Source organism: Morone saxatilis, unplaced genomic scaffold (assembly GCF_004916995.1).
Source record: "Morone saxatilis isolate NCDOM2014 unplaced genomic scaffold, NCSU_SB_2.0 Contig12, whole genome shotgun sequence".
Lineage (NCBI taxonomy): Eukaryota > Metazoa > Chordata > Actinopteri > Moronidae > Morone > Morone saxatilis.
The window spans coordinates 7,015,044-7,031,598 of NW_023339674.1; the positions used below are offsets into that span (position 1 = coordinate 7,015,044).

At 38.6% G+C, this 16,555-nt stretch overlaps 1 protein-coding gene across 1 annotated transcript in view; it reads left to right on the plus strand.

Moving 5' to 3' along the window:
• Positions 1-16,555, plus strand: part of raver2 (ribonucleoprotein, PTB-binding 2) — a 68,658-nt gene that overhangs the window by 28,658 nt on the left and 23,445 nt on the right. Inside the window, exons 3-4 of the mRNA XM_035653590.1 lie at positions 8,569-8,876; positions 9,675-9,839. Of these exons, the coding sequence (XP_035509483.1) occupies positions 8,569-8,876; positions 9,675-9,839 (473 nt within the window). The remainder of the gene's footprint in view (positions 1-8,568; positions 8,877-9,674; positions 9,840-16,555) is intronic.

The following is a 16,555-nucleotide window of genomic DNA, read 5'->3' on the forward strand; positions in this document are numbered from 1 at the left end:
TCATGCAGGCGTAGTATGATATTTTTTTTTATAACATACTGGTATCGGATCGGTACTCGGTATCGGCCGATACCCACAGCACAAGTATCGGAATCGGTATCGGGAGGGAAAAAATGGTATCGGAACATCTCTATTAGTGCTGTGTGTTATGTGAATGAATAGAGTTAAATATGTGAACAAGTGTTTAGCAGTCTTAGCAGAGGACCTTAGTTTAATTTATGCTGGAAGAGCGGGGCTCTTTTCTTCTGATCTTCTGAACCCAACACAGTGCCATACAGTAGTGTAAAATAAAAAGGCTTTATTTATTTATTTTTTTAATACCAACGCTGAAGAGACTGCTTCAGTCAAGTGCAAGACATGTCCAAGCTCGAGCAGTTTTGAGATTGAGTCAAGAGTGTCCAGTGTATAGGATTTACTGCTATCTATACATCTACATTACTACTGCATCTACACTATGGAAAATAAGTATTATCTACTCTTTTAAATGACAGTGGGTGGGAATTTTACATTTTCATGAAAAATCGACAGCTGGATGTCACCAAAACAGTCTCTCCAGTCTGTCGCAGGAGCAGTCACCAGTGCTGGGAAGTAAACCAAATCAACAAACAAAAGGCCAACAGGATTATTGATTATAAAAGGCGAGAACAGTAACCAAGACAAGTCAAACTCAAAACAAAACACAGACAAGTTATGAAAATAGAAAACTGAAAACTGCAACCATGTATTACGCTGTGTATTAAAATAAATTTGGCAATGATTTACTGACATAATTCAAAGTGCTACATGCATTGCTTTTGAGCCAAACATATCTTTCATAATAATTAAATCTAAATTAATTAAATTAAATTAAATTACATTAAATCTACCAACAAATATTTAAACCCTAATGTCCCCTCCAGAACTGCCATGGAAGTGCCTGCAGGCTGGAGGTGGGGGTTGATGGATGGGAACGGTGAGAGAGGAGAGAGAGGACAGAATCAAGAGGGAGGTGGTGATGATGGAGAAGAGAGTGTGGGAGGGCTGACGTGTTAGAAGACAAAGGGCTCTGAGGATGAGAGGACCGCTGGGGAGAGGGAGAGAGAGGAGAGGACTGATCTGACTGAGCTCCTCTGAACTGTTTACTCATGTAGATATTGTAGCAGAGAGTGGCAGGGAGGAATATAAAGCTACAGAGATGCAAAGGAGAATGAAGGTTTATACAGAACTAAAAGGCACAATCATAGCTGCATCATAAAAGTTTGTGTTTTGTATATTTGTAGACATTCCACAGCTTTATGTCTTTTATAAATATGTTCAGACAAATGCAAATGTTTGCATGGCCCTTCGAATCAAAGCTGTGATCCTCTCAAAGATTTATTTTTTTTTGACACTTTTCAGTTCACAACCAAGAGTTTTTTTTGTCTAAAGTAAAGGTATCTTCTTTGTATTGTGTTATTCGATTTTTATTGTCCAATAGATTCACACACTACAAATGGTTTTTAAGAGGCTGTGGAGACATAATCTAATAGACCTTTTTCGAAGCAGCCATTTCGAAAGTGTGGTTAACACAGGTGTTACCAATGATACTAATTAAGGTTCTGTTCCATTTAGTGCAGCAGCGCCTTCCCAGTGAGCCAACATGCACAATAACTATTAACTATTTTACTGAATATCAGAAGAAATAGTCAGCAAATTGAATATATTAAAACCACAGTCACACAAAATGCTAATGTCAATATGCTAACATGCCTACAAAGTCAATGTTACTGTAACGTGATGATATTTAGCAGTTATAATGTTTACCATGTTTACTATCATAGCTTATTCCGTGTTCACGTCATGGATGATAATGGGAAAGATTCCTATGTTAACTGACAGCTCAAGATTAGTGTTTGATAAATAATACTCTATCATATCCTTTTTTAATTTGGGTTTAATTACATGGAATGACAAATTTTCTCTGATGTGAGACGTCTCTGTTTTTCTTGGTTTTCAGGCACTTTTGTATTACAAAGTGCCAAGTTGCATATATTTAGACTCCCACAAAGATTTCCCAGTAGTTGTTACAGCTTGGTGCGAACACTATTTACAAGTTGGAAACTCATAATTACAATAACTTCGATATATGATATGAGTGTGGCATTAGCCTGTTAGCATGCTACTATTTGCTAATTAGCACTAAAACAAAGTATAGCTGAGACTGATGGGAATGTCATTAGTTTTGCTGGTCCAAGTATTGGGCTAAAGGAAAAGTCATTAAGGTTATTACAGTTACTCTGGTGGGGAATGTTCATGTATGTACCAAATTTGTTAAAACGAGTAATATGAATGTTATTTTCTTCATTTATATATATATTTTTATCATCCAGAAAATAGTGAATTATGATTAAATAGCTTAACATGCTTTTCATAATAATATTAGTCTTAAAAAAAACATACATTTCCTGCACTAACCCAATAATCACCTTTAATTTCCTTAATAGGAACCCTTTACAAAAGAGCACTGTCTTTTACTGCATTATCTTTGATTCATGATCAGTTCTAATGTCTTATTATCTGTAAATGAAAATAGCTGAAGGATTTATTTTTTTTTTTACCTGAATATGCCGAGGAGTTGGGGGACACGCTGCACACAGTCCCAAACAACCTCCACTAAAAGGGTAGGGCAGTTTGCTGTCTGAAAGGAAAGAATTACCACAAATCATTCGTTACTGCTCGTAAAGCTTACATGCTGTGAGTATCCAGTGAAAATTACACCCTTAAAACCATTCAATATGTTGAGAGATTTCAGTCTGGACTAAAGTGGTGGAATGGTTTGTTGATTATCTAAATGTCGGTGGGGAAAATGCTCTTCAGTTGTATTATACTTACCATAATTACATGCAATTTTTCTAGTTATCAGTCTGAAATTTAGAGGGTTACCAAGCATTTTTAAAGACATTAATAAAGCGATCATAAGATGACGACATGTGGATTAAGCTTTGGATTCTGGAGCCTTTTCCCCCGTCAGCCCGTCAGTTGTTTATTTCTGGGAGACTCCTCTCTCCACCTGAGACTTTCATCTAGGCCTCGGGGCCGAGATGAAACAGCAGGACCACCTTTCACACAGCATGAGGACCAGCCCCCCGAGTTTCAGGGGTCCGCCGCATCATTCGTAACTCCCCTGTTTTTAATTAGCTCCTTCAACAGGGAACGTGGCAGCAGAATTGCAGCCTTCGAGGTGATTTCAATGGAAGATTTCTTTTCTTTTCCTCTGCCCCTACACACTCCTCATAGGAACATGGGGAATAATCGACATGTTCAGAAGCGAAGACCCATAATTAAGATGTTGGCGCTTTTGTGCATTTCTTTTTTTTTTTTCATGTTTTCTTTTTTTTTTTTTGACAAAGTTCACTTGGTAGCCCACTCAATGATTGCCAGGCTGTGAATTATAAGATTATTCTGTAAGCTATTTAAGAGTCTTAGAGTTCTCCCTTTCACTGCTGGAGAAAGTATTGAGCAGGATTTGACGTCAGCCCCCGCTTGTTGGGCTGCACTATGTCATTAGAGGCAATAGAAAGAGAGAGAGAGAGCTTTAGCATAAAACCCAAACCATATTCTCTCCATCTCCTCGTAATGCCTAATGTTAGGTAGCATACTTAGCGGGTTAAAACCAGATTAGGCTCTCAGCTTAGTGTAAGAGATCCATTACAGAGTGTGTGTGAGTGTCTGTGTGAGTGTGTGTATGTGTAAGAGTATTAGATGGGCTTTGAGGTAATTGATTTGGGTGGAGGCGGTATCTGAAGACAGACAGAGGCACATGGAAATGGAGATAGAAAAACTGGGAGAGAAGTAGTGATAGAGACCAAAGGACAGATGGCATAAATCCAATAGATATGAAGAAATACAGTAGTCAGAGAGGAGTATGGTGGGAAGAAAACTCACAAAAAGACAATACAGAGAGATCAATAAAGATACAGATGCAGTAGGGGGAGAAAGACAAATACAGGCAGGCTGAAGACACAGAGCTACAGAAAGGTGGTGATAGATTTTCTATGTGTTAGCCCGATCCTGACCTTGTATTAGATCTGCCTACATTGATGTTCTCTGTGAAAATTGAAACGCCTGTGAAGCAGATGTCCCAATTGTTGCTCATTTCAACATTTTTTGGCTAATATTTTCCATCCAACACTCCAGCCCCTACCTGATCTCCACATACACTGAGTCACAGATGCCTGCACATACAGAGGAGCAGTTTCTACTCTTGCTTTGTTGTCTGGGTATTTTTTAACCAAAGAATATGGACATTGTGTCTGCCTGTCTCTATTTTGAGGGATTGGTATGTAGTTACCTACTGTAGCTTTGATGTAGGATGAAAGAGGTGGTGTTTATGTGCAGGTCAGTGTGGGCGCCCTGCATTACAGATGTTTTTAAGCCACCTCCAGATCTCCTGTCTGCTCCGCATATGTTTCACTGTTAATACATATTGATTTGACGGCCTACAGCAGAGTTGAAAGGAAACTGCCGTCAGCATTGAGGCGATGTCAAGATTAACAATAACTGCTACCTGCATTTAATGCTTAAATTATTTTTTGATTAGTTTTTTTTTTAGTTTAGTTTTAGTTTTTGTTGAAATACAAGTGACAATTTTGATTAATGATTGAAGTCCGTTATTGAGGAAAAAGACTAAATATTCCATGTTTTTTTCTTTTGTTTTATATCATTGTAAATTGAATATTTTTACAATTTATGTTTTGAACTTTTGCATATATTTTAAATATATGAAAAAAGTTATCAGTTTTTCCACAATGCCATAAAAATGGCAAATTAACGTTTTGTACTTGTTTGAGTTGATGTTAAACCTGACTGTTACATGTAGGACATCCAGGTTTGACATCTCTGTATAATGCTAAAACGCCTGCCCAGTACTTTAGCAGCTGGACTGTAGTCTTAAAGGAATATGATACCAAAAATATATCTTCTGAGAATCAAATATTTACCAATTTTAGGGTTGAAAGATAGCTGTACAAGTTAGTAGCTTTCTCCTGTGGAGAATGGTAGATTCCCATGGATTTCTCTCACGGCCCAAAAACATCGCTCAAATCACTCCTGCAGCATAATCCACTTCACTGATGTGTGTGTTCGTTTTGCTCCAAAACACTTTCTCCACAACAGAGCTAAATACAATACAAAAAGAAGCTTTTGCCTTATCTTAGCCCTGAACCTCAGTTTGAAATGGCAAATGACGCTATGGTAAAGGGAGGATTGTTTGGAGCACACCGAACACACGCAATACCGATGAAAAAGTGGATTATGACTCAGGGGTGGTTAGAGAGGTTTCTATTGATGTTTTGAAACCTTTTTACTGTGCTTTCAGGTTGTGAAGCCGCTGAACCTGTTGTCTTAAAATGGAAGCTGCATAGATATAACCAGCCTCAACTGAGTAATCATAGTCTACGCTGCATATGATTGAAGCACCATTTTTTAGCACCAAAAATCACTTTGTTTTTTTGTTTTTTGTTGGCTGCTTTGCTCCCTCTGATGAGTGGCAGAGACACCAGCTGCCAATGTTTTTATTTGAATAATTTAACAAACAATCACTCAGTGATTTATTGGCCTGGAACCCAAACTCCAGCATTCAACTTTCCATTTCCTGTGGGGCCTGGCTATTTGTCGTACACTCAGGGTCAGACATGGAACTTGGCATTATGTGAGGTTAACTTTTGTCGTTGAATTTTTTTTAAGGTGTTTGTGGTGATTTAAGGCCTGGAACAGTTGCCAAAGAGTATAAATCATCTCATGTCCTTACTTTAATTTTCTTTTCTGTCTTGCTGTTTCTAGCAGCTGTTGTCATGTCAACATGTACACATTGCAACACATGCATTTATGCAGATTGAGGAGTATAGGCTGTAAATGACCTGTTATTTGGAAATACTTAATTTCGCCCACATCGGAGCAAACAAATGTGCAATTTTTTTTTACATTGATTAATGCTTAAAATGGTGCCAGAGGCCCGAGGGTGGGGGCCCTTTTTAGAGGTCCAAAGACAAAACACACCAGGGGTGACAATTTGGGTATAGTTTACCTTGTACCTTTACTTCAGTTACAAGGAATAACATAACATTAACATGTTCACAATGACCCATACAATCATTTTATACCCATCACATATCCTTTTGAAGTTGGCAATATGTGTTAATTTCCACCTCATTATGGAAAACTATAGAATATCCACTGCAGTGTGTATCATTTAAATACAGATAGTACAGACAGAGTTCTCTCAGTATTTGTGGGTGAAGCTTTTTGGCTATCTGAATGATGCTGAATTTTAACAGATTATGCTTCTCTATCTTGTCACCAGTAATGGAAGACAAGAGCTACAAGTGATACTCCGCTTATCATCTAGGCTGCCAGTTGTCAGGCTTTCACTTTGACTTCAAACATAGAGCACCATTATGGGAATGCCAAAATGGGATACATTAGGATACTAATATGTAAAAATACTCAGAAAATGCCTCTGCCTTTCATGTTACTAATGATTTTGGTAAAAAAAAATTTGAAAAACAGCTATTTTGAAACGTCATCAGATTATTTCAGTATGCTGTTTATTATGTCAAGGTATTTGGATAAATATACTATTATATTTAATATGATAATACATATACTATTTTGACTAGATTGGGCAGCCCTACTGATGACAGAGTAGATAGTGGATGCACGGAGGAAGTAATTACAGTAGATTGAAACTCACAACAATAACCAGCATAATCTCAGTATTACATGTGTGTTGAAATACACTGAAGACACTATTTCAAGACCAATGTGTGCATGACTTCAGGGTCAGGATAACAGCAGGTGAGGTTAGAGCTTTGATAAAAGTCATTGGCTTGTGTTCTCATACAGGTGCATGACTGCAGGGGCAGCATTGTCCTGAGGCACGGTGATATTTTCCTGCAGGGCAAAAGCTCATAGTGCAAGGCACAGCTGTCTTTAGTTGTTCAAAATGCCTTTTAATGGATCTCTCCAAAAATCACACAGCCAGTCTTTCCTGTTTCCCTTTGATTAGACAACCTTGTTCTATGGTATTGTACCAGGAATCAGTAATGCACTTTGTTTTATTTTTATGGTTACATTGGACCTCAGAAGTTGTTTCTTCATATCAAATAGCATTTTATTTGTATATTTGTTTGTTTGTTTGTTTACTATGGTAGCATAGTTTTATGTGTACAATTCAAATTAATTCTGTTCATGCTTTTGGTGCCAGTTGGTGCTGTAGTTCTTTTTTTATTTGCAATTGAATACATGCTCTTTTTCAGCAATGCCTGCTGATGTAAATGATCAGAATATAAAATTTAAATCACCCTAGGTGGTTGGCCACAATCAGTTTTCATTATTTTTTAAGTCATTTGTTTTTATTTATTTCTGATTGATAAATGTATCACTGCACTTAACATTATTATTGTTTAGCCAAATAATCACAAACTCACTACAGGGACATTGTATATTTGAGGCAAAACAAAAAAACTAGCAAAGTAAAAGAAATATACAAAGGCTCAAACTAACCATTTAAATATTTACAAACTCAAACAAACAATTTACATATAAGGTAATAGAAACACTCTAAAGAAAACACTCTAGAGAAAAGTGAGACAGAAGGTCAAACAAACTATTTACATATTTACAAGATATAGGATTGTCTTAATCCAAAGATCCGGTAAGAAAGAGTGAGAGAGAAGGTCAAACATGCTCTGCACGGCACACCTACTAACTGACTGCACACGGCACAAGAGGAGAGGAAGAGACTCTGGCACTGAGCCGTGGACTGAGTTTACTCTGAGCAGCATGTATGGGAATGAATTACAATATAATATACTTTAATGTATTTGTTTCTCTGGTCAGAAGTCATAGTTGTTTTCACGGGATGTCACAAAGTATTATCTACTTGGAAGTTACATTTGATTATTAATGGGCTTTTACACATTGTGGTGTTATTTTTTTTAAATCACTGAGCTAGATATCACAAGAAAGATTGTAAAGTCTTACTGAGGCTTCTCTGGATTGTAACCTTGTATAGAGAATAACAGTAACAATAACTTGCAGAACATACTTCACTACACTACACACCTACACACACACACACACACACACACACACACACACACACGTCATGTTTTAAATGAGATACGGTGTGTATGTGTGTGTGTGTCACAGTGGATTCCCCCTACATAGTGGCTTCCTTTTGGCTTCCTAGCTAATGTGTTGTCTTTCTCTCTGTGTATCTGTCTGTCTGTCTTTATGACTGTCTGTCTGTCATTTTGGTTGTTCATGCCCAAATTTTCTCTTTTATTTTTTGTCACTTTGCCACATTCGGCCTGTCTTTATTTTCTTTGCTTTTCATGTGACTTGTTTTTTGCATGTTTTCTGACTGTGTGTCCTCCTCTCCATTATCCACGGACTGCTTTCTGCCTGTTTTTGAGTGTTCGCTTTAAATGTATGTTTGTGTTTGTCTCTCACACGTCTCCGTCCATTTATGTGTATCTCTTTCTTTGTGTTTTTGTGTCTGTCCGTCTTTTCCTCTCGTCGCTGTCTCCATAATGTCCCCTCCTCCAGCCTTTGTGACTTTGCTGAACGGGGACCAGGCTCAGGATGCCATCCGCTCCCTCCATCACAGCACTGTCCGGGGACGCTTGATCAACGTCACCCTGCAGCCCACCGACTCCCTGCTCTGCCTCACCAACCTGCCCCACACCTTCACCGCCCAGCAGTTTGAGGAACTGGTACGCGCCTATGGAAATATCGAGCGCTCCTTCCTGGTGTACAGCGAGCTGACCGGTCACTCCAAAGGATATGGGTTTGTTGAATACATGAAGAAGGACTCTGCTTCACGGGCCCGTTCTGAGCTGCTGGGCCGACCGATGGTACGTTAGAAGAGTTAAAGTAATCAATAATCAAATTATATGATAAAGTTTTATTATTTAATGTTGTTATTGATCTATAAGATAGAGAGATGTTTATCAAAGGGCTTCTGTTTTTTTAAACCCTTTTTTAATGAGTATAGCATCCGTACAAAAGATGCATGTAGTATGCAGGGTCAAACCTGGGCTAAACCTAAATTTGACCTAAATTGGTTCTATTTTATTTTTAATTACCTGAATGGAACAAAGGATTTGGTTATACTGAATTGGACAAAAGGGCAACACAAAGCAGGACACATATTTATATCTTTTTATGTATTAAATCAAAATACAATTGCGACCAGCTGGCCTGATTTAATTCAGTTATAAAACATACAGGTTCGGCTGGTCGAGTTTAGTTTCAGTTTATCTCCTGAGTATGAAATATAAAATTGCAGTGTAAACATAATCAATGTCTCTGGGAAGAAATGCTAAACAAAAAACTCCACATCTAATTTTAATGAACCAAAATAAGTTTACTTTAGATTATACAACATTTTGTCTGACCTTGCCTTTGTGATCAGCTCGAGTGGGGAAACAAAAACTGTAGATGGAAGGGCAGCTCGAGAGCTGACACACTCTCAAAACAGCACTTTAGAGCCAAGAGGGTGAATATACAATATCAAGTAAATCCATATTTACAAATATTTATTTTTTAATAAATGCAGAGTTTATGCGGAGGGTACTTGTCTAGCATAGGAGTGTGGAGCCAGTTTAGGGTTTTAAAAATCAGATTCTGTATCACACTCTATTATTGCGCAGGGTGATCGCTCATTGATGGTGCAGTGGATGGACGTCAACCAGCTGAGCCAAGAGGAGAACCTGCACTCCAAGTGTCTGTGTGTGAACCGGCTGCCGCTGGACCTCTGTGACTCTGAAGAACTGACCCAGCTCTTCTCTGAAACCTACAAACCTGTCTTCTGCCAGGTGAGTGTGTATGTGAAATGATGTCGAGACATAGGGATTCTGTAGCTCTTTGCAAACTTAGGTATACTGTACAGAAAGTTATTAATTCATACTGTTTCACGGTATGTTTAAAGCGCTGACATCTAAATATGACAGGCAATTTAGCAAGTATAATAACAGCCTAACAAAAATGTGACAGGGTCTTTTTAGTTTTCACACCTCGTACGAGCGAGATCAGATCTGCAGAACTGTGTATCCAAGAGGTTACGGCTCACTGAACATGTCTGTGCTGTGAAACTAAGGTTTGAGATAAATGTTCCCAAATTCTGTTTCACATTTTCCCAGAGCCTCGGAGTGTTGCTGCAGCTGTAAAGAAAATGTTTTTCATTGATAATGTCACACAAACTCCTGAAGGATCTGTTCTTCATAATATCTATGACACACTCACTTTGAAATGGTGTCCTCCTTCCGCACACACACACAACTATATTAATCGAACACCACCAGGTGAGAAGTGATAATATAAAATGCAGAGATCCGCGTCCCTATCGGCCAACCTCGCTGTATCACCAAGCAACTGTTTCCATGGTGAGGTGTGGCTGCTGTGACACCAGCCCCACCCTTCACCTCCCTCCCTCCCACTCTGTTTTTTTTTTTATACTTGCTCAGTTCAGCTGTATATACACCACCACCCTGCCCCATTACATCCACTCCACCCCCACATGCCCATTTAGACATCACTCAATGGGTATCTGTCATCTACTGCATTTCCAGTTTTAGCTCCACCCCTCTGCCCCACTCCCACATAAAAATCAATACACCCACATCATCCCGGTCCAGTGATGCTTTGTGGGTGTTTAGCTCATGTTGCCTCGCTGTTGCAGAGCCAGCAGGCGTTGACCTATAGTTCAGCGTTTTTTATGTACCTTACAGTATGTGCTTGCTTGTGTGTGAGTATTACTGCACTCAGCACGCAAGCACTAGAATGCTTAAAGGAAAAGCTTATGAAAGCTTGTACACCAATGAATATGATGCAGAAACAACATACACGGATGTAAAAACATACATGGTAGCATTCAAACGAATAGTCACTATTATTTTACTAACTATGGCTGCTGCTTCAGTCCATATAGGCCGCTAGCTATAGAAAGGCCCCACTGCACTTGCACTTATAATGCATGTAATGCAAGGTCATACATTCATCACATCTTGTTTATTATGCTTTTGTACATGTGGCCCGTGCTCTCCCACGTGAGCTACTGTGGCTCCCCCACAATCTTTGGTTACCAAATTTAAGGGATTCTTATATAAAAGAGTAAATATTTTCCTATATATTATTGTCAGATTTTTTACCAATATATGGGCTTTAGTATATTAGCTACAATATGGGCATTTCACAGTTCAGAATAATATGCCACTGAACTGTAACAGCAGAATATCACTATATTACCCAGCTTAGCTTTACTTCCTGCACTTTGGTACATTTAACCTTTCAAAACATAATTGAAATGTATCAACTTTATTTACAATCTTCATTTAAAATATATAATTATACATAAATTAACATTTGCACTATTTCTGCCTGAGAGCAAACATGACAGAGCTGTTGTGGCATTCATTTGAAGCAAAGTGGCTGATGTTTCGTTTGCAGACACCGTACAAGTTTGTCAGTTAGTCGAGCGTGATACTACTGGGGATACACTTGATTTCAATGCAAGAATGTACAATACATTGTGTGAAAAGCATTGCTCCCAGTGCACCGTGTTTTTATTATTTGTGTTGTGTTTTAAGGCACATACCCACCTATGGTTAGTGCAGCCTGTCTGGTTTCACATTTTCCACCATAAAGTTAAATATATTTGGGCATCCTGGAGGCCTAGGTGATTAAGATGCTCACCATATAAACAGTTATGATACTTAAAAAGAGGTTGGTCTTCTTTGTTTGTCTCCATTTGTCTTAGATCATTACCTGATGTGTCTTACTGTTGTCAACTGCAGTCTGTCTTCCTCCTTGTGCACATTGGTAGAACTTGGCCCTCTTGTCACTTTTCCTATGTTCAGAGTGCACTTAACCTGTGGCCTTGGCCTTCAGCTCTATAATTCTGCTACCCACGAATGGGCCCTCCAGGCAGCACTTAAGCTTGAATCAGCCAGGAGAGATGGAGAGAGGACAGGGTAGCGAATGTCAACCATATTAGAGGGAAGGATAGCAGGATGGAGACAGTAGGGAGGGATGGGAAGAAGAGAGGAGGGAGGGTGATGCTGAGAATGCCAGACTTATTAGAGAGAGGATGGAGTGAGGGAGGAGAGGGCTGACAGTGTCAGGGCTAATAGAGGGAGGGAGGGAGATGGGGAGAGAGGGAGAGCTGAAGTGAAATAGTGAAGGGAAGTAGACTGTCAGTCACAGTAAGACGATTGTTGGCATATTTGCAACTGTAAATGTAATAATAATGACTGAGAGCAATTTAACACATTTACTTTAAAAAAGAACAAATTTGGTCTGTGATATATCTGTAATAGGATGGAGAGGCTTCACAGAGGAGGAACATAAGGATGGATGGATGTTACAGAGGGTTAGGTTCCACTCTTTACAGGCCACAGGGCAAATTAATGGCAGATCTAGCAGATATGATTACTCTTGTCTGGCTCAATAAGGTTGTCCAAGTAGTACAATGACAAAGAGGACGCAGACAGTAGAAAACACCCCTCCTACTTTGCTAGTCGCCACAGTTAGTGCAACAGATTATGGTCACATATTACACAGACAAGAACAATACACATGTATCTGGCCATGTTACATATAAACAATGTTGCATCAAACATTTAGAATTATTAAATAATCATTTTTACATCACAAATTAAATTTTCACAGAAAAAAAATATTAAAATCTTTTCTTATATCTGGGGAATAAGATTTTGTAGGCCAGGGCATCTCTGTAGCACTATAGTACTTCATTATAATAGCTGTTTTGTCACACATTTTAGCTTGATCAAAAATTGCAGCTCCTGCGATTTGGATATTACACTTGGCCATATTGCGATTTGGATAATATTTCGATTCAATGTGCATTCCTACTAGAAAGCTACTTTAAGTGAAAACCATAGACTGTATAATAAAATATGGACATAGTCTCCATGGCATCACCCATATGTTGCTGAAGAGCCACTGTAAAGCTCAGTGTGGTCGCAATCTTGGCAGTCATGATTCCCCGGCTCCTGGCTCATCCAAAAATGGGCAAAGATGTGGAGCGTGGGTGGAGCTGAGCCAGGCTGAATGAACACTGGTTACTGGAAACAGCACCAAATTTACTACTCAATGCAGGACTTTTACTTCTAACAGAGTTTTTTTACAGTGTGGTATTAGTACTTTTTAATAAACGGAGTACTTCCTCCACAACTGAATTTTAAGTGGATAGAATTGCAAAACAGATAATAATCAATAGGGATAGATACAAAGATTGATAAACCTCCCTGTTAGAGGAACATAATGAGTTTTATTTTGCTGTCAGAAAATCTTGGTAGTCACCTTGTTTTATTCAGAAGCAACAGAAAAAAGCAAATTTTGAATATGTAATGTAATTTACTCTGAAAAAAACGTTCCTCACAATCATCAACAATGATTGTTGCAGAGCTAATTAAAGTCTTTCCAAGTACAATCTTTAGATGCTTGACACAGTTATTGCCCCCCTTTAGTGAAAGTTGCTCTGTTTTTCAAGTTTTATTCGAGGAAAGAATAACTCTAAGATAGGTGTCATGTTAGAAAGATAATGAAAAAGCTCCACAAACATTTGTTTGTTGGATTTCAGTAGAATTGTTTCATGTGAGATTGCCCTGAGATTGAAACCTAAAACGAACGTGTGCTTGATTGTTTTATCTCTCTCTCTTTAGTCTCTCCCTCACTTTCACATACACAGAGACACACTCCACTCATCCAGCTCTCTTCATACAGATCTTTACAGTTAAACTTGTCACTGTGACAGGTCATGTACCTTTCTTTACAGACAGCTGTGACAGGGCTGTCGTGACCTCATCACTCAGTTAAGACAGTTGATGTGGCCGTTTAAACTCTGTCAGACTTACACACACACAGGGGTGTTCCACACAGTCTTTGACCCACCAGTGCCTCAGTCAGCATCTCTTGGCTGGGGACCGCGACTCAGGGTCAAGAGCTGTCAGACACACTGATAGCTAGCTTAGCATCTTTGGTTTCTGCACTCACACACATACATACACATACAGAGACATACTGTGGCTAATGCATTTGGGAAAATACCATTTATTATGAAGTTTCCATTGTTGCAGTCAATACCTGTAAAAACGAGCTGCGACATCAAAGAATATTGACCCCATTGATTGTTTTTTCCTGGCAAACTTCTGATGTCTTTATGTGTGTGTATGTCTTTATGCTGATAAAATTCAGCATGGCACATAGCGCCCTTTGTCTTTGATTAAACATCCGTCTGCCCTTTGTGATTTCAGTAAAATATCCTCACTTATATTTCTGCTGTTGAACCAATTACACTTGCTGGGGTGCCCGGTTAGCTCTATTGATAGAGCTTTGCTGCGTGTCATCCCTTCTCTCTGCCCCCCTTTTCTGTCTATCTTCAGCTGTCACTATCAATTAAAAAAAATAATTAAAAAAAAGCCCAAAATTACACTTGCTGATGTTAATAATTCCTAATGTCAGCCAAGGGACTTCTATAAATATGGTGTCTTCGGGTGCAAAAATGCATAAAGTTGAACACATCAAATCAAGTTACTCACATAGGTAAAATAAAAGGTAGGTAAAGAACTACCAACCAATCTGTCTAAGTTGGTATTTATCATCAAGAATATTTTCTGGAATTTACCTTCATCTTTACATCGGCATGAACAACACACGTCTTGTGATTTGATCCTCGAACTGCAAACTCCTTGAACACTTTGGACATCGGCTTTTATATCTTAATGAAATGAGTTTCTATGGCAGTCTGTCATACTGTACAAGAAAGCTGCTGTTAATTATGCTAATATTCAAGCTACCCCTTGAGTACCACTGCACTTTGACTTGACTCATTTGGCAGAGATGTTTGATTATGTTGTCAAAACCAGGGATGGTAAGTAATGGTTCAGTACATGTCAAGAGGGTATGATTCAAAATACCAGCACACCAAAGAATAATGATATAACATTACACATACAAGTTCCATTTTTTACTTTGCGTGTATGTCCTAAACCTCTTTCTCTCATGTACAGTACCAATATCTGACATTCAGCAGTCTGAACAGTGAAGGCCTAAAATAAAGGCTAATATAGTTCATTTATGTGGGATGTTAGAAAGAACTGAGCTGAATAAAGTTTGCACAATTGCCTCATTAATCAACTTCAGTACACACAAGCCAATTACACATCAATCAGTCCTGTCTAAACCTATTGTGACGGAGTGCAGTGGGCTAATGATATCCGTCATGTGAACAATAATATAGAGTGATCACAGATGTTGATGTATATTATATGCTTTATTGGAGACCACAGTATGACATAATTGTACCCAAAGACTTTAGATGTTAACCGCATCCATCATGACAGAAAAACCTGCTGCAATTTACACATCATGCCATGAACCTTATGGTGCAGTGGGTTAGTTTAGTCTATTACTCCAACTTTTCTACCTGTTGACCAAAAGCATGAAAAACGTGTTCTATTAATTAGACTGATCTAATTACATGGCATGCAGGGATTTTCTTCTGGGCCAATCTATTTTTGATTTACATCAAGGATAAATTACAGGAGAAAGGATAAAGTACCAAATTTATGCAGTTAATTTCTCTTTCATTTTTCTAAATTATACCTTGAGGACAAGGTAGAGCAACTGCCATACATTACAAAAATAAGTAAAAGATTTCCCTGACTTTAAAAGGCTTCCAATTTAGAAAAAGAAAAAGCTTGTGTTCAGGAGACTGCACGCTGCTGCCTATATCAGCTGCCATGCACTGACATCCTCAAACCATATTAATAATGTCAAGGCTACTTTGTGGTTACAGTGAATTTTACATGTTTACTCTGTTCGGCAGCTACTTGTTTGTACCTGGACAACAGCAAAAATGCATTCTTTACGTTTCTTTTAGAGGATACTACAACAGAGAACCAAACAACAGCTGGCATATACAAGGCTCACATACAGTAGGCACATGCCTTCTTTACATTTACATAATTGTGTGCAGATCTGAGTAATGATTGAATATTTTATATAGTGTGAGTGTAGTTGGAGAACAATTTGAGTAGAGAGAGGCTCACTCAGTCAGTTCACATCATTAGTCACGCATGCACACACACACACATAGTTGATGATAGTTTGAATAACATTTGCACACAATCCAATTTGAATCCAATTTAATATATAATGTATGTTTCGCAATTTACCCACTTCTACTACAGTTTTACTTGTTATGTGCACACAAAAGTAATGATGAGCAAGTTTTTATGTTTTTCCCTACTGTCTTTTCTGGCTCATATCCTCCGTCAGCCTCCCTCACTTAAATCAATCACTGACGTTTTTCTCTTCCTCATTCCCTCCTTCTCTCTCTTTTTCTCTCCACCCCCCCTTCCATCTTTTCACCTCTCAAGAGGTGGAGTGGTTCAGGTCATTTCCATACAATTTTCTTAATGTATGCTGATGATAATAGCCTATCGACCTACTCCTCCACACATACATCTATTTTCCTCCCTCGTTCCCTCCCTCCATCCATCCTCTGTTC